This window comes from Chelonoidis abingdonii, chromosome 6, assembly GCF_003597395.2.
Source record: "Chelonoidis abingdonii isolate Lonesome George chromosome 6, CheloAbing_2.0, whole genome shotgun sequence".
Taxonomy (NCBI): domain Eukaryota; kingdom Metazoa; phylum Chordata; order Testudines; family Testudinidae; genus Chelonoidis; species Chelonoidis abingdonii.
The window spans coordinates 45,990,022-46,017,808 of NC_133774.1; the positions used below are offsets into that span (position 1 = coordinate 45,990,022).

At 43.2% G+C, this 27,787-nt stretch overlaps 1 protein-coding gene across 1 annotated transcript in view; it reads left to right on the forward strand.

Annotated features, from left to right (window-relative positions):
- The window catches only part of HOMER1 (homer scaffold protein 1), a 170,141-nt gene that overhangs the window by 37,205 nt on the left and 105,149 nt on the right, over positions 1-27,787 (forward strand). Inside the window, exons 2-3 of the mRNA XM_075066994.1 lie at positions 3,740-3,896; positions 23,645-23,776. Of these exons, the coding sequence (XP_074923095.1) occupies positions 3,740-3,896; positions 23,645-23,776 (289 nt within the window). The remainder of the gene's footprint in view (positions 1-3,739; positions 3,897-23,644; positions 23,777-27,787) is intronic.

Here is a 27,787-nt window from a genome sequence, read left to right on the forward strand (position 1 = left end):
AAAATATTTCATCTATATTGCACATAAGTTGCTTTTCAGCTATATGACTACAAAAATGCTCTCTAAGAGGTTCTGATTAATGATAGTACAACAGTTTGATATACTGTATACATAAGTGCCAGAACTAACTTTGTTCAGGTTCCATGTAGTTTGTATGTGTGGGCCTACATCTAGGTAGAAGATAGGATGTTTTTCAGTCTTTCTAAAATGTTAACCGTCGATGGATCCAGTAAAGCATCAGTGAATTCTGTGAGCCTACATAGAATGTCACTGATGTGCAGACAAGCCCCAAAATCAGTTGCTTAACACACTGAATACCGGTGCCAAAACTGCATGTGTGTGTTTAGGTAGCTAAAACACACATTCTTCATTACCTCATAGGTAGAATGTTACTGATTACTATTTTAACCATAGTTATTTCCAAGCTAGAAAGAAAGATAGGGCAGCATGGCCTACACTGTTACTGGAAGAAAGCTCTCAGAAGAGAGGTTTAACCAGCTTAAGCCACAGCTCTTGTATACAGTTTTTAGAGGCAAATACTAAAACTTGTTAGCCACTGATTGTATCTGAATGTCTTAGGGCTTGGCTACACTTGCGAGTTACAGCGCCATAAAGGAGCCCCAGGCACACTAGCTCACTCCCCGTCCACACTGACAAGGCATGTAGAGCGCTCTGACTCCGCAGCTACACTGCTGCTGGTACTCCACCTCGGCGAGTGGAATAACGTTTGCTGTGCCCCCGCTGGAGCACCCCAGCGTCAGTGTGAACGAGGTGTTGTTACTGCGCTGCGATCAGCCTTTGGAAAGGTCCCATAATCCCCTTAAGTCAAGTGGCCACTCTTCTCATTGTTTTGAACTTGCTGTAGGAATGCAGATATGCCGTTTGAAAGCTCCGTTTCTGACAGCTGGCTGGTTATCTGCTCCAAGACAGATTAATGTGAAATGCTCCCAGACAGATTAGTGTGTGTGTGTGAAAGAGAGGGGCGGGATGGGTGGGTGCGTGTATGTCTGCTGCTGTCTGAACTTACAAGACAGCATGCTGACCTGCTCTCAGCCCCCCAAAAATCCACTCTCTCCCCCTTCACATACACACAACACACTCACTGTCTCACTCCACCCCACCCCCCACTCCCATTTGAAAAGCACGTTGCAGTCACTTGAATGCTGGGATAGCTGCCATATTGCACTGCTCCCAGTGCTGCTGCAAGTGCCACAAATGTGGCCACGCCAGTGCACAAACATCTGTCAGTGTGGACAGACTGCAGCGCTTTCCCTACTGCGCTCTCTGAACACAAGTTTAACTCACAGCACTCTACATCTGCAAGTGTAGCCATGCCCTTAGTAAATATAAATGTGAGTAGCTCCTATGTTATGTACTTTATGCTTTAATGGTACTGTAGATGAATACAAAATACTTTAAAACCTTTTAAAAGTTCCAGTAAAATAATGTTAAATGACTAATTGAGATTCTATAATGTTTTCCCCTTTAAAAATAAATGGAAACTATTAAAATGTTGTTTTTGGAAGCAAAGATTTATTCTAATGTAATGCTGGATTTATTGACACATGCCCCTTGCACATTCCATTTTGTATAACTTTTGGTATATCTAAAAATTAAGCATGCCAGCAGAAAACAGGAGCATGGTTTGGGTTTTTGATCTTTCTGAGAAGACTAGTTTTTCAGTTTAGACGCTGCAAGAGATTCTAATCAGCAGGATATCTGGGCAAAATTGTTTGTCACAACTAGCTTAACCAAATAGGGCTGTACTATTTACTACTATGTTTAGCTACTATTTCTTTCTTACATGGATTAATGTGTTGTATAACTTAGGGTTTTTTTTAAGCTTCCTCTCTTCTGATGAACAGACAGCTTTACAGTGTACAAGATGGAAAGAGCAGTCTTGCTTTAATTTACAGAAAGTATTAAAAACGGTGCAAGGAAACTTGATAGGCACTGCTCCATACTTAACAGTAAATACTTACAGTTTACATACCAGGGTACTGACTCATGATATATTGAGCGGGGGGGGAGGGGGACGGGGATCCTCCATTTTGATAGAATTTAATAGAAACGGTGCTCCTATGGGGTATTTGGCCTGCTGTTCTTATAGCAGTTATCAGTATACCTAAAAGTTGGATTTAAGATGTCGAAGTATTTTTCCTCATCCCAAAATGGATCTTTCCCAAATAGCTGTTTATAAAGATTTGTAAAATTTTTGTTTTTATGGGTTTTGAATTTCTGGACACTGGAATGAACTGGATTTGTGCCATTGCAAAATTCTACTGTATTCGGTTTAGGTATAGATGCAGCAAATTTTGTCTCAGGTATTGAATGAGGGCCAGGAGTTTAAACATAATATGCTAGACAAGTGGAGTAAGTGAAATGATTTCAGAAGGAAGGGATGATATGAGGACCAATGATGAAGAAGATGACTTTTAGCTTCTGAGTTCAGCTGCTGTATTTTGGGCAGGGAAAACAGCCTTCCAATCCCATGAATCCTGGGGAAGGGATGACTTAATAGTGTGGATGCCATGGTGTCTGTATGGAGGACTGCTATCCTGTACTGATCTGTCTCGTGTTCTCCCCAGACTTCATTTGGAACTGTGCTGCCATTGGCTAATTACTTGGTTCTCTTAGAACATTCAAGTAATACAGGATGAGGGTTTCACAACACGTTCCTATCACTAATGAATGTCATCTGTAGCTTAATTAAATCGAGGAGGCCAGTTCAGTTTCAGATGACAGACCATTATTGAATAATCAGAGTATTAAAAAGTTTAAGGAAAAGGAGGATTTGAAGTCCATGCACTCTGCAATGCTCAGTATACTGAAATGTAATTAAACTGGTATTAATGACTGCTAGTCAGGGCTGGTGCAACCATTTAGGCAAACTAGGCGGCCGCCTAGTGGTTGGGGGCGCTTAAAAGTCCCCTTAGGCAAGGAGGTGGAGTGGAGGTGAGCTGGGGGAGGCGTGGGGAGGGCTACTCACAGTAACGGGGTGGAGGCACACAGGGGAACAGCTCCCCACCCCAGCTTACCTTCACTCTGCCTCCTTCGCTGGGCACACAGCCCAGATCTAAGTCTCCTCCAATCAGCGCCGCAAGCCTGGGCGAGGAGGAGAATTAGAGCAGTGCTGGCATGCTCAGTGGAGGAGGTGGAGCCGAGGTGAGCTGGGGCAGGCTACCTAGGCAGGGTTAGCTTCTGCGAGGGGAGGTCTCCCCAGGCAGGGTTAGTTGCCGTGACGGGGAGGGGGAGAGGAATTAGATGTCGCGGTGGGGGGTAGCAGCTGCGGTGGGGGGGGGCTCCCCAGGTGGGGGGCTGAGTTAGCTGCCGTGGGGGGGGGTTAGCTGGGTGGGGGGTGCAAGGTGGAAGTTTTGCCTAGGGTGCGAAACTTCCTTGCACCGACCCTGCTGCTTGTGTTTAAAGGGGTAGACAGATTGAGGGTGGGAACTGAGGTGGTGGTGGACCAGTGGTGAATCTATATTTAGATATCTACTGTGTATCCTTTTTTATCTGACTCTACGGCTGGCCGCTGGTTTTGTTTTAAAAATCTTGCCCTTCTCTGTGTGTGAATGCACTTGAAACTGCTGTATCCCACTTCACATAACAATTTTTGTGGAGGAATTACTCATGCAAAGCAAAATGTGTACATCCCGATGGTCAGAATTGTCAGATCACTAAGGCAAAAAACCATGCTGTGTCCAAATCAGATTCATCACTTTTACTTTCTGTCCTTCAGGGAACAACCCATCTTCAGCACCCGAGCTCATGTCTTCCAGATTGACCCAAACACTAAGAAGAACTGGGTTCCTACCAGCAAGCATGCTGTTACTGTGTCCTACTTCTATGACAGCACAAGAAATGTCTATAGGATAATCAGTTTGGATGGCTCAAAGGTAAGTCTATTTATTTTAAGATTATTTACTTTATTTGCTTGATCAACTTTTTAACTATGTTTCAGTCTGGCATATTTCACACATTCTTAGAAATGTGTCCTATGTCACAATCTCTCCCAACAGGAAATTTATTGTTGGAGTTTTAAAATGGGAACACTTTTTTATTGACAATGTTTAATTGTTCATGAGAAAATGCTGTTGTCAATACATTAATATATAAACCTATTACCAAAGTTCAGGAATTGTCTTTTAGTCACTGGGCAATCTCAAAACGTGCATTTATTGTAAAAGATACTGGAAGTTATGTGTAGGTGATGATCATATCTGTTTTTAGCTTTGTTTTCTATGGAGTATTAATATAACTAGTTCCTTGGCATTATGAAGGACATCTGTTCAGTTATCATAATCTCTCAGTAAATCCTTGTTTGGCATATAATCCTCCATTTTCTGTGTGGGAAAAAATGGTGACTTTTCTCTTATTATGTTTTCAAAAGTAACCTCTTATCAAAACTCATACATATTTTGATTAGGCATTGTAAATTATCTAGTACCTGGATTTAGAGGACTAAAAATCAGGAATCTTGTTCTATTGTGTGATGTGAACAAGACCCTTGTATGTCCCTCATATTAGCTGTCTGTAAAATATATATTAAAATACTGACATGGAGTTGTGAGCTATTAAATATTTGTAAAGCGTTTTGAAATCTATGGGCTATAATGGTTCTATGTAAGTGTAAAGTATAATTCAAAAATTTAAAAGCTGGAATTTTTCCCAAAAGTCTTAATTTACAAAAAGGTTGCAACTTCTGTGGGCTTCACTGAATTGAAAAATAGGGATAGAGCAAAAACAACTCAAGAATTCTGCGGCACAGATGACATGTATCTTAATCAAAGTTTTAAGGCCTATACCAGTACTAATTGCATGATGGAGTAGAGTTTGTTTTAATTCCTTAATTAATGTTCTGTATTACTTGAGGTTTACTGTGTTTTGTAAAAATTTCACAGCGTTTGGCAGAGTGATCCAATGGATAGAGCACAACAGTAGGAGTCAAACTCTATTTGGATGAGCTTTCATGCCCACATGAGCTCCCATTGAAGTCAACAGGGTGTTGCATAGCCACAGAGATCAGAGGCTCATAGACTCATAGGTCAGAAGGGACCAATATGATCATCTAGTCTGACCTCCTGCACAAGGCAGGCCACAAAACCCTACCCATACACATTTATGACAGATGCCAAAGAACGAAATAGAACTGGTACACATTAGCCTTATGGGGTGCTGTCTCCACCACCTAATGTTGTCATCCTGATGCTTCCTGTGCAGGAAAAGGATGTAATTAATCCAATTAGCAGGTGCTTTTGAAACTAGCTTCTTTCTGAAGGTCTTCAGAACATACACATTCTGGCTTTCTGGGGCCCCCACTATGTTGTAGTTCTGCCCTCCCTTTGGCTGGTTTAAATGGAATGATAGAAGAAAATGCCATTTGGGGGGCATCATTTAGCGAAATTGAATCAAAATCTTAACAAAGAAAAAGGACCTCATCCTGCTCAGAGTAAGAAGNAAAGAATTCTCTGCAGTAACTCAGTTCCCATCCCAACCTTAGTAAAATAAATTAGCATACAGATAATTTTGAATAAAAATAAGTGTAAGTTCTGACCAAAATTGACATGGTTTCATATCAGATATGTAAGGTGAACAAAAGCTTATAAGTGTAAATACTCTGAAAATTACAATGCTGCAGATGTAGCTTACAGGTGTTGTTGTTTTGTCAGTGTAAATATAAAAAATGAAGTATGAATAGTAATATGACACTATTTGCTTCAAAGCTCTGTTTACATCATATTAATATCAGTTTTCTTAAATACCCAAATCAACATAATGCTCACATCGTTATCTGCCTTGGATTTTATTCGGATCTGATTTGCGTAATTAAAAAAGCCAGAAGCTTGGGAGGTAAGGGGAAACACTAAAGTAGTGCAAAATTCTTACAAATTAAGTAGCATGATTTGCGCAAAGTGCAGTTTCTAGAGGTTTGTTTTAAATAAAACCTAAAATGTGAACCTCTGCACTTCTTAAATAACATTCTTGATGTTTTTTTAAATAAAATGAAAACCTTTTATTTTTATAGAAACCTGTAGGGTTTTTAAATGGATGTTTTGTATGACACCACTTTAGGCAAGTTTAGAAGGGGGTATCAAAAGAATTCTGGCAGACTTCTTTAGTATTTTAATTGCAGCTACTTTACTTAGCTGTTATTCACATAGAAGGGAGAATGATATGTGGCTTTCTTCCTGACTCTGCTACAGACATATTGTGTGATCTTAAGTCATTTGGTATCTCTCTCCTTTTCGCTAACTGTAAAATAGGGATAATGCTTCTCTACCTCACAAAAGTGTTGAGCTATAATTCGGTAATGTTTGTAAAGTATTTGAAGATCTCAGATGGAATGTGCTATGTAAGAGCAAAGGTAGTAATTAAATAATCTGCTTATACCTAGATTTGTTTAATCTGCTTGCAGCACTAATCCTCATTCATATATTCACCATTTTTTTCCTTTATGTATAGAGGCTTCATTGTGTAAAAGCATCAACAGTCCCAAAATAGTTGTTGAGTTGTGTTGTCCAACTGCTAGCATCTGAAGAGCGTAATACCTGTTTTTATCTATTGGATCTTTTCTTTTGTATATTTATGTATGGGGGAAGCTCACATTAATAATTATCATTTCCTTTCCAAGCTTTCCATCAGTAATACAGTACTCACTAAGATCTTTGCAGAAAATACATGGGCTGCTGCTGCTATTGATTTTTTAATTTTAATTTTTTACTTGTTGCCCAGAAAGCCCAATCAGGATCAAGGTCCCATTGAGCTGGGTACTGCTGCAAACACTGAAATACACACATTCTACCTGTGTAAATAAGGCACTAGTGGAAGACTGAATTTCTAGTTTGAATCTTAAATTCAGGATATTACGCAGATGTATCTCTAGGAATTAAGCTATATTTAGTCTTGTCCCCTGCCCATTAAGTGTGTGCATGTGCATGCGTGGCGTGTAATATACATATATTGCTAAGCACACAATTCCAATATCACAAAACTTTAAGTTCAAATCCTATCCAGATGATATCTCTTCTACTTGGGATATAGCTGGGTGTCAATAACACATTGTTGTCGTCTGAGCTTGTAGTGCCTTTCTCTAGTGGTCAGACAAATGTTAAATTAGAGGAGGGAAAAAGTCTATAAAGCTTAGTTCCTGGAGCTGCTTGAGGTAATACCCTGCATTTAAAGCTTCTTTCTTTAAGGAAATATATCAAAAACTTCCTCTTGCACCTTCATTTTTTGCTTTATCTTTGAAAACTCTCCATGTATCTTGGCTACTTGAAGACCACAGGAAAAAATTGTTAAAGTCTAATTATTAAATCATTCCTATACAAGTCTTAGAATCTCTTAAGAGGTGTTTATAATAAACTTATTTAGTTTACTTCTGCTGCATTCCCTTATTCCCCTTCCCCTGTTTGCCTTTAGGTTCTTTCTGTTTCTTCAGGATATGTGAAAAAAGCCTAAGGGAAGGAAGTATCTTGGTTTACCCTAGGTTTACCTGCACAGAGAAGTAAGGAAGTATAAGATGTTCCTTTACTCTCCCATAAGCTATTCACATTGTGGGGGACGTGGAGAAAAGCCTCCGTGAAGCTGCTACTCTTCTTCTGTGTGCTAGAAGTGGACAGAGCCTTAAGTGGTTCTGTGTGCAGACCAAAGGGCATGGCTATCAGTTGGAATAAATCTGAGGGAATATAGAAAGTAGTGTGCGCTTTTGCTGCATGCAAGACACACTTATAGGCAATCCCTACTAAGACCTTGTGTGATCCTGTAAGTGGCCTGTACAACGCCTTCTATTGGATCATCGATATGAGATATGGAATAAAAGTGAATTTTTGTATTGACTGTCTGAGGATATTCAATCCCAATTTTCACTTGAGCCTCTTCTTAGGTTGCCGCTACCATTCATTCCAGATTTCTGTTGGGATTTTGTTGCATAAGAATCAGGTTTTTAATGTACTAAGAATATAAGAATGGCTGTACTGGGTCAGACCAAAGGCCCATCTAGCCCAGTATCCTCTCTTCTGACAGTGGCTGGTGCAAGATGGTTCAGAGGGAGTGAACCATCTTGGTTAAAAACCATCAAGAACATATCCTCTGTGAAATTATTTAATTCTTTTTTGAACCTAGTTACATTTTTGGCCTTCACAAAAATCCTCTGGCATCAAGTTTCATATGTTGATTGTGCATGATGTGAAGTACTTTCCTTACGTTTGTTTTAAACCTGCTGTCTATTAATTTCATTTGTGACCCCCCTGGTCCTTGTGCTATGTGGAAGTGTAAATTACAGTTCCTTATTCACTTTCAGCACACCATTCGTGTTTTTATAGACCTCAGTTATCTCTCTTCTAAACTGAACAGTCCGCCTTTTTAACCTCTCCTTGTATGGAAGCTGTTCCAAACCCCTAGTCATTTTTGTTGCCATCCTGTGTACTTTTGCCAATTCTAATATATCTTTTTTGAGATGGGGTAACCGGAACTGCATGCAATATTCCAGATGCGGGCGTACAATGGATTTATATAGTGGCATTATGATATTTTCTGCCTTGTCTGTTTCTTTCCTAATGGTTCCTATCATTAACTTTTTTTTGTCTCTTACACATTGAGCAGATGTTTTCAGAAAACTAACCTCAATGGCACCAAGATCTTTCTTGAGTGGTAGCAGCTAATTTAGACCTCATCATTTGTGTGTATAGTTGGGAATATGTTTTCCAATGTGCATTACTTTGCATTATTGTACATTTGGTTAAGGTTTTTCCTGGGTGACCAGAGTTAAGTGAAATAAGTCACACTGCATCAGTCTCCTGTAAATTAAAAGCTCCTCTTCTAGTTCCTTCTGGTTTTTCTCCACCTCACAAAGTAACAATCTTGGAGTCTGTCACTCAAAAATAAATTGCATATCTTCCTTCCATTTGCTCAAGGAGTAAATGTTCCATACTTACTGCTACTTCACCCTGTCTGACAGAAGCGTACCGTTTTCAAAACCTTAAACCCATGCTATTTTACTACCAGCATACTCTCTAAAGATTTTAAGATCTTTCATCCTAATTAAAATTTTCTGTTGTTGGGCTGCTACAGTGATAAGGGTCATAAGCAAATAAGTTTTCTTGAAAGAAGACAGGAACAAGGAAAGACCAGGAATAGGAAGAGATGGTGAATGCTGGGAAAGTGTGAACCTTCTGTCTAGCAGTCCACATTCTCGTATTTAAAAATGGAATTTGGTAAGAGGTAAGAAAGTAAAAAGTATTTCTTTAAAAATGGGTCTTCCTATTACATAGGTAAGATACAATTTATGCTACTTTTGAGTACGCATTCACTTCGTGATATTGAAGTGCATAGCAATAGCTGGCTTCTGTAGCAGTCTTTATTTCTAATTCTGAAGAAGTTAACCTTCATATTCAGGAACTGATCAGTTAGCAGGTCATACTCTTTCTAAAGGGTCAGCTGTACATCCAGAGCCAATTATATTTTTAAATTCAGCCTTCTCTAATTTCCAAACTGTAGCTTCCACACACAGTGGTATCTGGACCATATGTTAATAAGATGCTTTTGTAAAATGCACAGAATAAGACCTAAAGCACACCCTTCTTCAGTTGAAGAGAGGAAAGAATAGATGGTTTATGTAGCATTAAAGAATCCTGTGGCACCTTATAGACTAACAGACGTTTTGGAGCATGAGCTTTCGTGGGTGAATAACCAGTTTTCACACCTCAACTGCTAGAACAGGACCTCATCCTCCCTGACTGAACTAACCTCATTATCTATAGCTTGCTTGCATATATATACCTGCCCCTGGAGATTTCCACTACATGCATCTGACGAAGTGGGTATTCACCCACGAAAGCTCATGCTCCAAAATGTCTGTTAGTCTATAAGGTGCCACAGGATTCTTTGCTGCTTTTACAGATCCAGACTAACATGGCTACCCCTCTGATACTATGTAGCATTGTTACTTTAAACTAGTGGACACCGACTTCCCAATTTAATTAGGTTTTGTTCACTCTGAGTCATGTTTAGGATAATAAACTCCAATGCAAAATGGTGATTAGTTCTTCATTTAGTTTTTGCAAAAGTCTCAGAACAAGTGTTCTATAGTGCTTTGAATATGCGAAGTGCTATGTAAGTATGACATATCTCTTGTTTATTGATTTATATGAAGTAATTCTTAATGAGTACAGGTAAACTCCAAATTAGTTCAAATTTGTTGCACCCGAAATTGATGTTGCCATTATGGTAGTCTTAGGAAAAACTACTGTTTTGAGAAGGAATTGTTTCTGGGGAACTACACAATTTATTTTCTGTTATGGTGCTGCACTGAAGACCTTTCTTTGAGAGTTCAGGTATGCAAATGACGATATCACACCTTAAGCAAGGAGGGAGAGGAACAGTGAGGGGCATTGTCCAACTTGCTGGGGGAAGGGGAAAGGGACTTTACAGGTGGGAGATGAGAGAGGGGCTCAGAAGGTGCTACAAAAGAGGGAGTGGACCAGCATGGCAATGCTGACTCATCCCCAGGGATGGAAAGGCTGGGGAAGTGGAAAGCCTGGTGGAAGAAGCCCCTTTTCCCCGGACCAGGTGGAGCACCACCCACCCTCCCTTCCCTTGAGATGCCAAAAACCCGGTTTGGTAAGGACCTGCTGTGGGCATTGCACTAGCCGCTCCTTTCTAGGACTGCTGGGAAGCAATTTTTCCCTCACCACCAGATTTGGCTTAGGTGGAGTGCAGGTTTTTTCCCCTTCCCCACAGCAGGGCTTTGTTATGGTGAGATGGGATGGGAGTTAAATTATGATGTCACAACTCATTGTGTAAGTTTGGGGTGGATGTCCGGGGCGGATATTCCATAGGGAAGGGATACAGTGATCAGATAAATGTCTTGATAAAAGACTTTTAGATAGTATTGGTTAAAGAGTGGAACTGGGAGGGAGGGGGTGCTTAGGGCTCCTATGACTGGCATGGTAGGGAACCACCTGCTTCTTGATAGCCCACCTAAACACTCATTTGGGGAGAGGGGGATGGTAGAGTCCTAGCAGTGGGTTGGCTGGAGGACCTTGATGGAAAAAGGGAGGGGCTGGCGGAAGCCTCTGGGTAGATATTGTACGATCATGGAGTTACCGGTACTGTACACTTCCCCCCCCTCCACCCCCACGGGGTAGTCTCAGACATCTAATAATAAAGTTGCGGACTGATTAAAACCATATCAAGTATCTCCTGTCCTTCTTTCAGTATAGAAGGACAAGGTAGATTGTGTGTTTCAGAGTCCTAGAAAAGAATTTAGCATCCCTTCCCTTCCAAGGAGCAAGTAATTGATCTAACTTCAGAGAGGCAAGATCATAAAGACAGAGGTAAGAGACAAGGGTGAAGTCCTGGCCCTACTGAAGTCAATGGCAAAACTCCTATCAACTTCAGTGGGGCCAGGAGTTCACCACCCCACTTTCCAGGCATGCTGTGGGTTTTTGTTTTGTTTTTAGGCCCTTGAAGTCACTAAGTATATCTTTAAGCCAGTAAGAACTTCTCAACAGAAATGTACTAGTTTTAGGAAATGTTATTTTTCTTCCATCTCCTGTAAAAAGGAAGATTGATATAATTATGGTGGAAGACTGTGGCCACCATAGAGCTCTGAGTTGTGGACCTTGACAAAAAATTTCTTTGTATGCAGTGTAGTTAGAGCCATGGACGTTAGAGAGACAAGGGGGGTGAGGTAACATCTATTATTGGATCAACTTCTGTTGGAAAGAGACACAAGCTTCTGAGCCACAAAGAGCCATTTGAGGCGAAATGGCCCATTAAGAGGCCTTCATCTTGAATGGTCCCTTGAAATCTGTGTTAACTATTTATGCTAAACAATCTGTTCCATCTTATATTTATCTGTGACACAAAGTCTAGTCTATTTAACAGACCTATATCAGTATAACTGCGTCACTCAGGGGGTTGACAAGTCAACACCCGTGAGCGACATAGTTATACCGACCTAACTCCTGTGTAGGCTGCACTATTTTGGCAAAAGAGCTTCCTCCACCAACATAGCTATTGCCTCTTAGGAAGGTGGATTAACTACACTGACGGGAGAGCTCTTCCGTCACTGTAGAGCATCTCCGTCTCCAGGGACAGAGCACCCACAGAATCGGCACCTGTGATTCCATGAAGCCTATTTTTGGATGTTTTGGCAGCTATTTTACAAAAAGAAACCATTTTCATCCATTCCAAACTGGCACTCTTCTGTGTACCAATTCACTTGCTCCTAACTCCTTCACAAATACTGGGCAGTGTGGGGAGAATTCCAGTTATTTGTGCTTGCTCTTTCTGAGATATGGGCTTGCGAAAGCTAATGTAGAACAAGAAGAGTGCTGCTCAGGTTTGAAGACACCAGGAGCCACATGAGTGTGACTCATAAGCCAGCCACGAGTATATCACTGCTGGAGAGAATCTTTATATTTAACTGTTGTAAACTAAACTAGTTAAGTATTATAATATTATCTGTTTAATGGTAAATATAGATTAAAATGAGGCTTTTAAAGTGGGTCTTCACTGCTATGGTTTTTGAAGAAACTGAAAATTAATATTACCATTACTTTTAGTACAAAATAAAATATTTGACTGCAGCTGTCTTCTGTGTAGTCAGTGAAAAGAACAGCTCAGATATATACCTTATTTCCTCAAAGCCGGATAAGCTCAGTTGAAAGGAAAACATGAAAACTATTTTATTATTCCAACCCAACCCAATTTAGAGGAGATAAAAAATGCAGTTTTCTTTAAAATGAAATTGATTGTCCTGTTAGTTCAATCAGGGAGGATGAGGCCCTCTTCTAGCAGTTGAGGTGTGAAAACCAAGGGAGGAGAAGCTGCTTTTGTAGTTGGCAAGCCATTCACAGTCTTTGTGATGGTGTCAAATTTGCAGATGAACTGAAGCTCATCAGTTTCCCTTTGAAGTCTGGTCCTGAAGTTTTTTGCTACCTTTAAATCTGCTATTGTGTGTCCAGGGAGATTGAAGTATTCTCCTACAGGTTTTTGTATATTGTCATTCCTAATATCTGATTATGTCCATTTATCCTGAATGGAGGTGAGTGTACCCTGTTACAGGTCCTTAAGCAGGACCCATTCCACCAGGTACAAGTACCTGTCCCCACCCTCTCTCAACTCACTGGACTTTGGAACCCATGTCTTCTGTGTTTAGTTGAGAGTGAGTTCCTCAATCAGAGTATGCCAAGCACAGTTCTGCTGCCCTTGATTCACACAACAAGATTAACAACACTTTATTACAGCTGCCCCAATAACAAGAAGATTGTGGATTCAGCACTAGCCAAAAGTGATCATTTGGGCAACCAATCACATCATGCTGAGCACCTAGGCAGGGTGGGTGTGCCTATGCAAACAAGATCAGCTCCTGCAGTTGTCATCCACAGCTCATTGCTAGATGTCAGGATAGAGCTCACTCAGACCCTACTTACATATATATTGAACAGATAGGGACCAAAACTGACCCTTGTGGAAGGCCATTGCAGAGCTATTTGACTACTCATATTTTTTCTCCCTGACTTGGCATCTGACACTTCAATTACTAAACAATTTCTTGTATGAATTGCACCATCTGCCTGCAAGGTATAACTTATAGCAGCTTGGCAGTCAGCCCAACATGCTACACGTTGATCTGATGGTAGCTTATCACATTAAGTACTGTGTCTGCTTTCTTTCCTGACTCAAATGCATTTCTATGTCTTGCATCAGGCAAAGTACCTGCTCTTGGTTGCACTTATCCCTCTTGAATCCAGCCTGAATGCAAGGCATTTGAGGATTGATTACCTCACCAATCTACATCAGGATTAATCTCTCCATCAGTTTGTAGGAACACAAACAGAGAAGTTGGTTGGTTGGTTTTATTGTTACAGTCATGTGCTGGAGGAGGTTGTTAGGGTTGCCCAAGAAGCCTTTGTTAATTCTGCCACAAACCTGAAGAGAATGGGGGTGGTTTTTCCCTGCCTTTGATGCAATGCCTCCTATCTCAAGGTATTACTAAGTCATCTGTACCTGAAAGAATTCCTCTTCTTTAATCTTTGTGTTAATAACACATCTGAAGAGCAGATTTTCGGTTTTTTGGCTTTTGGAATATACCAGATCACACAAAGTATTGGATATTCTCAAATCTCCCAGTATGGGAGATTGGTATATATTTCTCCCTACTCCCCACTCCAAATATTTTTTACATCTGCCCCATTTCAGATTACACACACTGAGCACTGTGCTAAACTCTTCATGTACGTTACATATTTTTCAAGAACAAAGTCCAGATACTTATAATTCTTCAAGTGCTTGCTCATATCGATTCCAGTTAGGTGTGCGCGTGCACGTTCGTCAGAAGATTTTTACCCTAGCAACACTTGGTGGGTTGACTGGGTCGCCCCCTGGAGTGGCGCCGGATATATGTCCCTGCTGACCCAACAGCCCTTCAGTTCTTTCTTAACGCCTGTGTCAGTCATTGGAACAGTGGTGCGCGGCTTAGCTGATCTCCACTTCCCTAGCTACTCGTAGTTCTCTTACTAATTCTTGTGTATATAGTTATAATTTCTATAGTTGTAGTTAGTTTTATTCGTTCTATAATATAGTTAGTGTTTTATAGTTGAGAGGGGTTCAGGGATTAGCCCCTTCCCCGCACCTGGTACCGGGGCCTATGCCCTGTTCACCGGGCTTCAAACCGTGCTCGGCCTGCCACAAGCCGATGCCAACAGGAGATCCCCATGACTCCTGTCTTAAGTGCCTCGGGGAATCCCATCTCTCGGGTAAGTGCCGGATCTGTAAGATCTTTAAGCCAAGGACAAAGAAAGAGCAGGACTTTCGTCTCAAACAGCTCCTGATGGAGGCAGCTTTTACTCCGCCGCCCTCGGCACCGAGCCCCGGACAGTCCGCATCAGTGAGAAGCGCTTCTTCGGCACCAGATCACACCGGTACCGCTAAGGCCCCTCAGCACCAACCGTCGCCGGCACAGATGTCTGCTCGGCACTGTTCCCTCTCCCCGCAGGTTAAGAAACATAAGACTTCTGCTGCTTCCGTGCCGCCTGCACCACAGTTGGAGCACCCACCTAAGTCAGATCGCCCGGCACCGACACCTGCCGCGGCACCGCCTGCTTCGGCACCGTCAATTCCAGTCCCACAAGGGCCGTCAAATCCTGTGTCTGAAAGCTCCCTGGCGCACATCGTGATTGAGCTCACTATTCCCTCCACGCCAGAGACCTTTTCCATGGCGAGGGAGCTGATCGCGCTGACAGAGTCTGCGCTGCCTCAACCCCTGGCACCGCAGGTGCGGGTTATACAATCGATTGGCAAGCCTGCCCTGCTGAGACCATCCTCTGTCGGCACCGCCAAGAGGCACCGATCACGATCGCGGTCCCATGGCCGATCCCGGTCCCGACGCTGCTCGCAGTTCTGGCACCGCTCTCCATCTCAGTACCAGTCGCACTCGTGGCACCATTCAGTGTCTTGTTCACCAGCCTGGAACTCTCGGCAACGATCCAGCTCCTGGCACCGTTCCCGGCACCGTGCCTCTCGCAGCCGTTCCAGATGTCGAGCTTCGAGATCCCGGTCAACCTCCCGGTACCGCTCTCTGGTGCCGCACAGAGAGAGATCATTTAGAGATGGAGACCCTTCCCAGGGCTCTTTAGCTCCTCCGTGGCCGTCTCGACACGCATCTGTGTCATCTCATGCGGACAGTGCTTCCTATGCACAGGACCGTGACTCAGATGTGCCCAGCTGAGTCTTCCAGGAGACCCAGGCCCAAGAACAAGGATCTCATCAGTGGTCCTTCTGGACACCTTGGGCATATCACCAAGCCCAAGGTGCGCCTCCAGTGCCATCACGCTCCGTACCATCGGAACACCAGATGCTGGAGGCGACTGTCAGCTGCCCCCCTCCTGCGGGTATGGAGGAAGCTCCCATTCAGGTCCCACCTGAGCCTGATGTTGCCCAAGAACAGGAGTCCACGCAGGATCCTCTTGTCCCTGGCCTTTCGTCTTCCTCCTCCCCAGATGAAGTGGTGCCGGGGACATCCTCCTCGGGCCCTCCTCCAATTGACCTGAGGGCACATCAGGACCTCCTGAGACGCGTGGCCCTGAATATGAATCTTCAGGTGGAGGAGGTCCCAGAGAGAGAGGTCCCTGTGGTGGATATTTTGTCAGCTGACACCCCCACAAGAGTGGCCTTGCCATTCATTAGTAGGTTCCAGGGAAATGCGGATATCATCTGGCAGTCTCCAGCGTCTATTCCACCCACAGCCAGAGGAGTTGAGCGGAAGTACATGGTGCCCTCTAAGGGGTACGAGTACCTGTACGTGCACTCTCCTCCCTGTTCCCTTGTCATGCAATCAGTCAACGAAAGGGAGCGCCATGGCCAGCAAGCTCCTGCTCCAAAATCAAAGAAGGCTAGGCGCATGGACTTATTGGGCCGCAAAGTATACTCTGCTGGGGGCTTCCGACTCAGGGTGGCAAACCAGCAAGCCCTGCTTAGCCGGTACAACTATAACACCTGGGCGGTGGTTGGAAAATTCACGGAGTTAGTTCCTCAAGACTCCTGCCAAGAGTTTGCTGCCCTTTTGGAGGAAGGGAAGAAGGTGGCGAGAACTTCTCTCCAGGCCTCGCTGGACACAGCCGACTCCGCAGCCAGGACTCTGGCTTCAGGAATCACCATGACGCGAATATCATGGCTTCAGGTGTCAGGCCTTCCACCTGAATTACAACACACCATACAGAACTTGTCCTTCGATGGCCAAGGCCTATTTTCTGAAAAGACTGACCCTGGGCTGCAAAGCCTAAAGGACAATAGGGTGATCATGCGCTTGCTCAGGATGCACACACCGCTGACTCAGCCAGATCCTTTCGCCCCCAGCCTCACCGCCCTTACCCCCTGCCTAGGCCACGACAGTACTTCGGCAGAAGGCGCGGCCGAGGCAGTCGCAGACGGCAATCTGGACCCCAAGGGGGTCAGAATCAGGGTCCCTCCAAACCACCGCGGGACCCAAACCAAACTTTTGAAGGCGCACCCGAGGACGGCGTACCAATTATTTCCCAGGATCATTTCCCTTCCTTTTTTACAACCGCCTCTCCCTTTTCCTCCCTGCGTGGACCCAACTAACTTCCGATCGTTGGGTCCTACGCACGGTAGAATTCAGATACCACCTCCAGTTTATTTCGCGCCCCCCTCCCACCCGCCATCCTCGTCCCTCTTCAGGGACCCTTCTCACGAGCAATTCCTCTTGCAAGAAGTACGGATGCTCCTTGCCATGGGAGCTATAGAGGAGGTACCGAAGGACTCGGGGCAAGTGGTTCTATTCCTGCTATTTCCTAATCTCCAAGGCGAAGGGAGGTTTCAGACCTATTTTAGACCTGCGAGGATTCAACAAGTTCATGATAAAGTTGAAATTCTGCATGGTATCCCTGGGGACCATCATCCCATCCTTGGATCCGGGAGACTGGTATGCCGCCCTCGATATGAAGGACGCGTATTTTCACATTGCCATTTACCCTCTGCACAGATGGCACCTCCGGTTTGTGGTCAACCGTCAACATTTCCAATTTACAGTCCTTCCGTTTGGCCTCTCTACAGCCCCATGAGTATTCACAAAATGCATGGCTGTAGTCGCTGCCTCCCTCCGTCGTCGTTGGATACATGTCTTCTCGTATCTCAACGATTGGCTCCTTCAAGGGGCCTCTGAGACCCAAGTCACTCGTCATCTGAGCATCATCAAGGACCTATTCAAGTGACTAGGCCTGATGATCAACATAGAGAAATCCACTCTGGTTCCCACACAAAGAATAGAGTTCACTGGGGCCATTCTGGACTCCAGTCTTGCCAGGGCCTGCTTACTACAGCCTCGGTTTCAGGCAATGGCATCAATTATACAAGGCCTAGAAAACTTCTTGACAACTTCAGCTCGCACTTGTCTCGGCTTCCAGGGTCACATGGCTGCTTGCATGTTCGTGACCAAACACTCCAGACTGTGTCTCCGTCCCCTTCAAACTTGGCTCTCCTCGGTATACCACCCGGGCAGAGACAGTATAGATACGATCCTCATGATCCCCCCGAGCATCCTAGGCTCCCTGGACTGGTGGTTGACGTCCTCCCTGGTCTGTGCAGGGATGCCATTCCATCCGCCTCAGCGTTCAGTGACCCTGACAACGGACGTGTCATCTCTTGGCTGGGGTGCCCATTTCGAACATCTCCGCGCTCAGGAGCTGGCCTTGCACATCAATGTCTGGGAGCTGAGAGCAGTCCGCCTTGCGTGCCAGGTATTTCAAGGGCATTTATGAGACCATTGTGTTGTCTGTGAACACTGAGACACAATGGCCCTATTTTACATAAACAAGCAGGGAGGAATACATTCTTCCCCCTGCTTTGTCAGGAAGCTATTCAGCTCTGGGACTTCTGCATAGCCCACTCAATAGACCTGGTAGCATCTTTTCTCCCAGGGGTTCGGAACACTCTGGCGGATCAACTCAGCAGATCCATCCTGTCTCACAAGTGGTCGATTTGTCCGGTTGTTATCCATTCTGTTTTCCGGAAGTGGGGCTTTTCCCGCATAGACCTCTTCACCTCCCATGAGAACAGGAAATGCCAGACATTCTGCACCTTCCAAGGTCTCTCCCAGAGCTCGATCTCAGATGCGTTTCTGATACCGTGGACGAGCCATCTGCTTTACGCCTTCCCACCATTCCCACTGGTTCACAGGGTCCTGCTAAAGCTTCGCAGAGACAGAGCCCACCTGATCATGATCGCTCCAGCCTTGCCGAGGCAACACTGGTACACCATGTTACTCGACCTGCCGATAGCCAACCCAATCCCTCTACCTCTTTGCCCGGACTTCATAACTCAGGACCACAGCAGACTTCACCACCCAGACCTGCAGTCTCTTCACCTCACTGCGTGGTTAAGCCAGTCTGAGTTACGTTGCTCTGCCTCGGTGCAACAAGTGCTCCTGGGTAGTAGGAAACCTTCCACTAGGTTAACATATCTGGCCAAGTGGAAGCACTTCTCCTGCTGATGCAACCAACATAATGTTATTTCCACCGAGGTACCAGTCCCTACCATCTTGGATTACCTCTGGTCTCTCAAACAGCATGGCCTAGCAGTATCTTCATTGAAGGTGCACTTGGCGGCCATCTCTACCTTCCACTCAGGGGAGAGCGGCCGCTCGGTGTTCTCTCACCCCATGGTTTCGAGGTTCCTCAAGGGCTTGGAATGATTATACCCACAAGTACGCCACCCCGCCCCAACTTGGAACCTCAACCTAGTTCTAGTCAAACTTATGACTGCTCCCTTCGAGCCACTAGCAACCTGCTCGCTGCTGTACCTGTCCTGGAAGACAGCGTTCCTCGTAGCCATTACGTCGGCAAGATGAGTTTCAGAGCTTCGGGCTCTCACGGTGGACCCCCCTTATACAGTGTTTCATAAGGACAAGGTACAGTTGCGACCACATCCGGCCTTCCTCCCTAAAGTGGTTTTGGCCTTTCATATCAACCAGAATAGCTTCCCTCCGGACTTCTTCCTGAAGCCACACTCATCACGCCGGGAGCAGCAACTGCACTCCCTAGATGTCTGTAGGGCGCTCGCATTTTATATCGAGCGAACAAAGCCCTTCCGTAAAACACCCCAACTCTTTGTCATGGTCACAGACCGAATGAAGCGCCTGCCTGTCTCCTCCCAGAGGATTTCATCTTGGGTGACATCGTGCATCTGCACCTGCTATGACTTGGCTTATGTTCCAGTGAGCCACCTTACTGCTTATTCTACCAGGGCTCAGGCTTCATCTGCTGCTTTCCTGGCTCATGTACCCATCCAGGAGATATGTCGTGCAGCTACCTGGTCTTCGGTCCACACCTTTTGCGTCACATTACCCATTGGTTCAACAGTCCAGAGATGACGCGGCATTTGGATCAGCAGTTCTACTACATTCTATGACATCTCACTCCGACCCCACCGCCTAGGTAAGGCTTGGGAGTCACCTAATTGGAATCGATATGAGCAAGCACTCGAAGAAGAAAAGACGGTTACTCACCTCTGTAACTTTTGTTCTTCGAGATGTGTTGCTCATATCCATTCCAAACCCGCCCTCCTTCCCCTCTGTCGGAGTAGCCGGCAAGAAGGAACTGAAGGGCCGTTGGGTCGGCAGGGGTATATATCCGGCGCCATGGCGGCACCACTCCAGGGGGCGACCCAGCCGACCCACCGAGTGTTGCTAGGGTAAAAATCTTCCGACGAATGTGCACGTGGCGCGCGCACACCTAATTGGAATGAATATGAGCAACACATCTCGAAGAACAATAGTTACAAAGGTGAGTAATCATCTTTTAAGTGCACTTAACTATAAGTTTGTTTTGCCTCATGGCATTGTCTCCTCATTTGGCTATCATTACAGAATGTTTTTGTTTAAATGAGAACTCATAAAGTAATAAATTCTCTAGCCCTTGCTCCTCTTTCCTCACTTGCTGTCCCTTCTCCCCACACATTCTGCAAACACATGCCCTGATGCACAGGGTTTACCACAGGCTAAAGGAGAGATTTTATTTTTTTGTGAGGAACCTTTGTTAAAATATTTGTAGCACATACTGATCTGTTCTTAGGATGGGGAAGGGAACAAACTGAAATTGCCAATAACTTGTTTTGTCGTAGTCTTCCCTTTTTTCTGCGGTGCCTGCTTTTGTTGGAAGGTTCCTGAGAAACTGTCTTGAGTGTTTGTTTTATAGGTGCTTGTGGTGGAGGTTATTAAAAACTTTACTGTGTCTTTCACTGACTAAATCAATGCTTTTCCAGAGTTGCTCCTCCCCTCTGTTTTTAATAACTAAATCCAATAGGACTGGATTTATTATGAATTAACACTGAGGATGCTAGCACTGATTTGCTAATGGTGGTTTTTTTAGTCAATTGATGTCTCCAGGAAAAAGGTCCAATTCTTCTAGTGTGGGTACTACGTGCAAAATGATTAGAGGCTTGTCTTCTCTTGAAAGTGAATGCAAAACAGAGTGTGAATTGAAAGTGCAGTAGCTCTTCCAGTATGTTCCTGATTAATTCTGGGACCCTTCTGTTTCTCAGGGTCCTAGAGCCCAGGCTCTAGCCCAAGCCTGGAAGTCTACACAGCAATGAAACAGTCCTGCAGCCTGAGCTCCATGAGCCCAAGTTTGCTGGCATGGGCTTGGGTGTCTAGTTGCTGTGTAGACATAGCCTTAGAGCTCAGAGTCATCAAGCTGGTGTGTTCTACGACACTCACTGCAGATATTGACAGGCTGCAGTGTATTATGTAAATTAGCAAGGGGGTGCCCACTCATCTCCCCCTCTGTCAAGAAGCAATCACTTTGGAAATGTTGTCACCTACATAGAATGACATCAGTGGTGCTCCATGTCCTGGAAGTCAGCAGTGACCAGACATACGTCCTAAACAGACTGTCTATCACAGGCCATGAGTGGTCGCCACAAGAATCAATCACCAACTTGATACTTCATCTATTGATAGAATTGTTCTGCTGCCAAGGAAGATACCAAGTGTCAGAACTTCTGCCCCAGAGGGGGCATGGGTCCAGGATCACTACCAGAAGCTTTTCTTGTACAGTGAAACTGAAACCTCATATGCCTTTTCATGCAATTCCTCTACTCCAGGATAATTGCAAAGGCAGATGAGACTAGGCCATTCTTTTCTCTCTGTGTATTTGCAATAACTAGTGTAGGTTGCCTAAATAGTAAGTCGGACGTAGTTTATAAAGACCTGGGCAAAGGGACACTGCCACATTTCATATTATCTGTAGTACAGAATAACTTCTGCTGAATACTATGTAGCCAGTGTTTCTTGGTCAATTGACTTCAGTGGGGCCAAAATTTCACTCAATAGCTGCTTTTTTTTGGTGCTATGTGTAACAGAGGAATACACAAAAACAACAAGGAGTCCAGTGGCACCTTAAAGACTAGCAGTTTTATTTGAGGATAAGCTTTTGTGGGTAAAAAAACACCTCACTTCTTCAGATGCAACAGAGGAATACATACACCTTTGCAGCTTGCTGTGCGTATGTAACTGATCCATCCTGTGCTATATTGCAGTATTTTTCCTTGACTTTAGTAAAGTTTTTGATAGTTATCTTGCTAGCAAGTTAAAGTATGGGCTGGATGAATGAACTATAAGCTGGCTAGAAAGGCTGGCTAGATCGTTGGGCTCAACGAGTAGTGATCAATGGCTGTGTGTCTAGTTGGCAGCCGGTATCAAGTGGAGTGCCCAAAGGGTCAGTCCTGGGGCCGGTTTTGTTCAATATTTTCGTTAATGGACTGCACGCTTAGCAAGTTTGCAGATAACACTAAACTGGGAGAAGTGGTAGATACGCTGGAGGGTAGGGATAGGATACAGAGGGACCTAGACAAATTAGAGGGTTGGATGAGGTTCAACAAGGACAAGTACAGAGTCCTGCACTTAGGATGGAAGAATCCCCTGTACTGCTAGGGACTAGGGACCAAATGTCTAGGTAGCAGTTCTGCAGAAAAGGACCTAGAGGTTACAGTGGATGAGAAGCTGGATATGAATCAACAGTGTGCCCTTCTTGCCAAGAAGGCTAATGGCATTTTGGGCCGTATAAGTATGGGCATTGCCAGCAGATCGAGGGGTGTGATCATTCCCCTCTATTCAACGTTGGTGAGGCCTCATCTGGAGTACTGTGTCCAGTTTTGGGCCTTACGCTACAAGAAGGCTGTGGAGAAATTGGAAAGAGTCCGGCAGAAGGCAATGAAAATGATTAGGGGGCTGGAGCACATGACTTATGAGGAGAGGCTGAGGGAACAGGGTTGTTCATTCTGCAGAAGAGAAGAATGAGGGGGGAATTTGATAGCTGCTTTCAACTACCTGAAAGGGGGTTCCAAAGAGGATGGATCTAGACTGTTCTTACTGGTACCAGATGACAGAACAAGGAGTAATGGTCTCAGTTGCAGTGAGAGAGGTTTAGGTTGGATATTAGGAAAACTTTTTCAGTAGGAGAGTAGTGAAGCACTGGAATGGGTTACCTAGGGAGGTGGTGGAACCTCCTTCCTTAGAGGTTTTTAAGGTCAGGCTTGACAAAGCCCTGGCTGTGATGATTTAGTTGGGGATTGGTTCTACTTTGAGCAGGGGTTGGACTAGATGACCTCCTGAGTTCCCTTCCAACCCTGATATTCCATGATATTTAAAACACAGAGATGTGAGGTTTTTTCCCTATAGGTAGGTGTTATCTCATTAATGATAGCCATGTTCACATAAAGGAACAATAAGAAGAGTACCAAAAACTACAAAATTTGTTTCTGAACACAGATTTTGAAGCTTTTATTTTAGTGTAAGACAACAGCTGTCTTAGCAGTATGTCTTTAGAATGCTGCATGAACGTACACATCACAAAATCTGGTGGGTTTTTTTTTCTTCTGACCCCATTGGCATCTCTCCTAGAAAAAAATACCACTCTGCATTTTAATAACTGTAGATGTGATTGGAACAGTTTGTATCACCTCTAAATCATGGCTACCAGTTATATATGGCTTTGCTAAAGAGTTCTCTTGAGAGCATGTAACTATACCCAAATATTTGGATATATCTGCATGTTGGCTGATGGATCTTCCATTATTTAAAATGCGGTGAAAGCTTCTTACAACTGCTATTACATTTTCTTTGCAGGCAATAATTAATAGCACTATCACCCCCAACATGACATTTACTAAAACATCCCAGAAGTTTGGCCAATGGGCAGACAGCAGGGCGAATACTGTCTATGGCTTGGGATTTTCCTCTGAACATCATCTTTCAAAAGTAAGTAGACCTTTTTTTAAAAATACCCAAGAGATACGGAAATTCTGCCCCCCTCACCTCCCCCCCCCCCAAACAGGATGATTTATGAAGAGCTAGAACCAAATTAATATCTTGTATAGCCTTGACGCTCAATAGTGTTAAGGCTGGATTCAGAGAATATGTAAATATTACCTTTTATAACCTGGAGAAGTGAGAAGGGCAACCCTGGAAACAAGCTTTTAAACTGCTTTGGCGATACCAATGAATTTTTTTTTTAAGGGAGAAATTTTAGATTTTTTTTTTCTTTTAAAACCTTACTGCACAATGTAAAATGTCAGATTTTTCTCTTCTCTTTTGTAATATAAAAGTGATTTTTTTCCCCCATAGGAAACCAAAACATTTACATGGAAGTTCAGTTTACTTTTTTTCTTTTAAGGAAGATGATTCAGGCCCTAAATTCAAATAGTTTCTTTCTTGCTATATTTAGATCCCATCAGGAAAATTTTTGCTCAGTCAGTGACGCACTTTTTTCAGCCGTAATTTTCACTCACATTCTTCTTGCATCTTTTCCTCCATTTTCTGCCATATAACTATTTTATTACTAACATTTTAAGAATTGAAAACTTAAGGGAAAGTTAGAAAAATACAGTAGGGATAAAATAAAACTAATATTATTAGAGTATAGAAAATGCAAATAGATTCCAGCAATATTGAGAAACACCTTGTGGAGTATGTGAAATTTTATGCTGGCCTGCTTGAAAAAAAAAATCCATTTACATAGTGGGAGGTAAGTTGCTCACATTTCCCAGAGAAATCCCAGTGAGTATTCCTGATGTCTTTAGTGCCACAGTTTGAACAACAGACTGCAAGTTGTTAGTAGCATATGCAGTAGTTCATAGGGCATACTGAAATAGAGAAACTCATGAAAGGTTTTCTCACTGGATTACCTGGTTTTCCAGTGAACCTTGGGCCTTCCAGAAGACGCTACCTTTGCTTTCCTTGGAGCTCTCTTAAACCAGATTAGTGGCACTACTGCAGCCACTCTACACCTAGGAAAGTGTAGAGCCAGCCTCAGTCCAAATCAAGGAGTTACAGCAGTTCCCTTGTGCCCATCCCCTTCAAAATATTTCCTGATGGAATATCTGTCCAGTTGGATATTATTGTGATTTACTTATTAAAATTATTTCTGCTTTACATAATCAAATAGCATCAATCTCTACGAAGTTACTTAAAACCAAGGAAGAAATTCTGAATGACATTGATTATAATATAATATGCATGTGCATTCTCACACATCACTGCATCAATAAGCTTAAACAAGTTAATGTAGCTTGTTTTAAACTGGTGTCCATATCATTATTTGCATGTGTGATACCAATGTGCTGATGAAGAATTGAAAAAAAAATTAGAATTATTGTAGGAAGCAGTTGTTAAGCAGTGCACATCCTGAATTCCATGCTCTTTGGCAGATATGTAACCTTTTTTATAAAAATCAAACTGTCTTTCTGAAGTTCATGATAATGAATGTTCAGTATGCTATTTTCATGGTGCCTTCCTTATCTTAATTATTAAACCTACGGATATGTTAGTCACCAGTCCTTGGTGAGGGCTCCCTCCACACCTCAGACACGAAACAAGACTGAAGTTTTAAAATTGAGCTGTTTTGTCAGTGTTTTTTTTAAATAGCAAAATGTAAGAAAAGGTTATGGAAACTTCTTAGCAGAGGAAAAGAAATCTTCACTTTTTGATTGAAATCTATTCAGTCACATTTGAATTGGGAAATAAGTTTATTTAGTGGACACAGCACTGAGACAATAGAAAACCTGGGTTATAATCCAGCTCTATTAAATTCTTGTGTGACTTTGAGGAACTCACTTTTTCTATCGCTGTGTCCCCTTCCAAGTGTCCTGTCCACAGTGACTGCCTTTCACTAGGTATTTGTACAGTGCCTAGTGGAATGGGACTTCAGTTGTTGTGACGTGGGCCTGAGGGTGCCAGAGAAATATTTAACATTTTTTTCTGAAACAATTTATTCCTTTACCTATAACTCCAATTTTAAAATGGCTTTTTTGTGTTTGTGACTAACAGTGCCCCTAGGTGAGCTGTTTCATTTATATATAATTTGAATTACATCAGTATACAGGGGCCCTAATCAGAGTCCCATTGGGCTAGCCACTGTAAAAACATAGCAAAAAGACAGTTCTTACCTCGGGAAGCTTACTTTCTAGGTTTATGAGTAGACACTGCAGATCGATGAAACAGACAAGCAGAGCTGTGGAGGACAAGGTAGCTATAAAAACAAGTATCTTTTTTTGTAATAAGTAGCATTCTCAGCTTGCTACTTGCCTGACCATTGCCTGTTACCTTAGCAGGTGGCACATCTTCTCTAGGTTGACAATAAATCCTAAAAATTAAACTAGTATTTTCACTTTGTGGACTCCTTCCTCTTGTGCCGGTATTACTGCCCTCTCAAACCAATCATCCAAGCAGGATAGCCTCTTTCCTCAACACAGCAGCTATTATAATCATTACTTTGGTGAAAATCACCAAACTGAAAATACTAATGCTGAAAAATAAAAAAAGGGAAAGAAACAGTCTCTGGAATCTCTGGTGGTACATGTGCAAAGATGTAACCTTGAAGAGAGAGAAGCTATAAATCAGTCTTAAGATATGAGGATGAAATGAAGAATCTGCATTTAAACTTATCTGTTAATTGAGTTGTGCATTGGGAAAAGACATCTGTTACTGATGGTTAAGGTGAAAAACACCCTTGAAGGAAAGCTCTCTTTATTTTCTTGAACCAAAGAATTTGCTGATAGAATAGGAGTACTGAAACTGTATACAGTAGCTCCAAAGGGTTATTAAGAGAACTTGTTTCTTATCCAGGACATGAGATCATGCTTCCTGGAACTAAATTACTATAATTGTTAGAAGAAATTTTTCTCAGGCTTGTTAGCAGTTTGGAAGGTCTAAGAAAACTTCTAAAAGGAGTAGTTGGAATTTCAGTCTTGACTGTCTGACCTGATTTCCCACTGCTTTGCACCTTGTGTATTCATACACAAATGCACAACATGTAAAATGCTACCCTACCAGAACATCCTCCCTTTGTACTCATTTTGCACAAGAGTGAATGACTACGCAACGTGTGCAGCAATGGAGAATCTCTTCTTCTGAATGTAGCCAATAATCTTCAGATGGGGAACATGGTGAGAAAGTCCAAATAAAAAAGTTGCTCTTTCAAGCTTGAGTTATTTAAACAGAGATGACATTCTCTTTTGCTTCTTTAAGAGTGGAATGTAGCTGATTTGCAGAATACAGAACTCCTCTGAATGAGAGGGCTAATCATTTTTATGTATGGAAAATTCCTAAGGATGCAGCCAAATTATTTGTTTAGCGCACACTGAGGTGCCCGGGATGTTTGTAGCTAGCTTCAGGGAATATTGGAAATGTAATGAGGTACCTAAATGGGATAGCGATGCTCTTTGGGGAACTTTGTGCCCAGTGCCTCATTAGCCACAAAGCTATCAATCCATGTAATAATTTGTTGAAATACTTTTAATCCACAAATTACGTCCTAGTTGCGAAATGCTCAATTTCCTGAGTAGGGAACTTCAGTTTTCTTGTGCAGCATTAATCTGATGGAGATCTTGGAATGCAAAGGAAGAAAGAGAAGAAAGAAACCTTAGCATGAGAAGTCCTAGTCATAGCTTGTCACTCCAAGATTGTAGCCAAAATCTGGTGATCTTACTTATTTCAGATAGTTTTCTGGAGGAGAGGATATTGACAAGGGGTACTGCATCAGACAGCATTCAAGTAAATGCGAAGGTGTCATAAAGAGATAGTTAAGGGTTAATGCCTCTTTTACCTGTAAAGGGTTAAGAAGCTCAGTAAACCTGGCTGACACCTGACCAGAGGACCTATAAGGGGACAAGATGCTTTCAAATCTTGGTGGGGGGAAGTCTTTTGTTTGTGCTCTTTGTTTGGGGGTTGTTCGCTCTTGGGACTAAGAGGGACTAGACATCAATCCAGGCT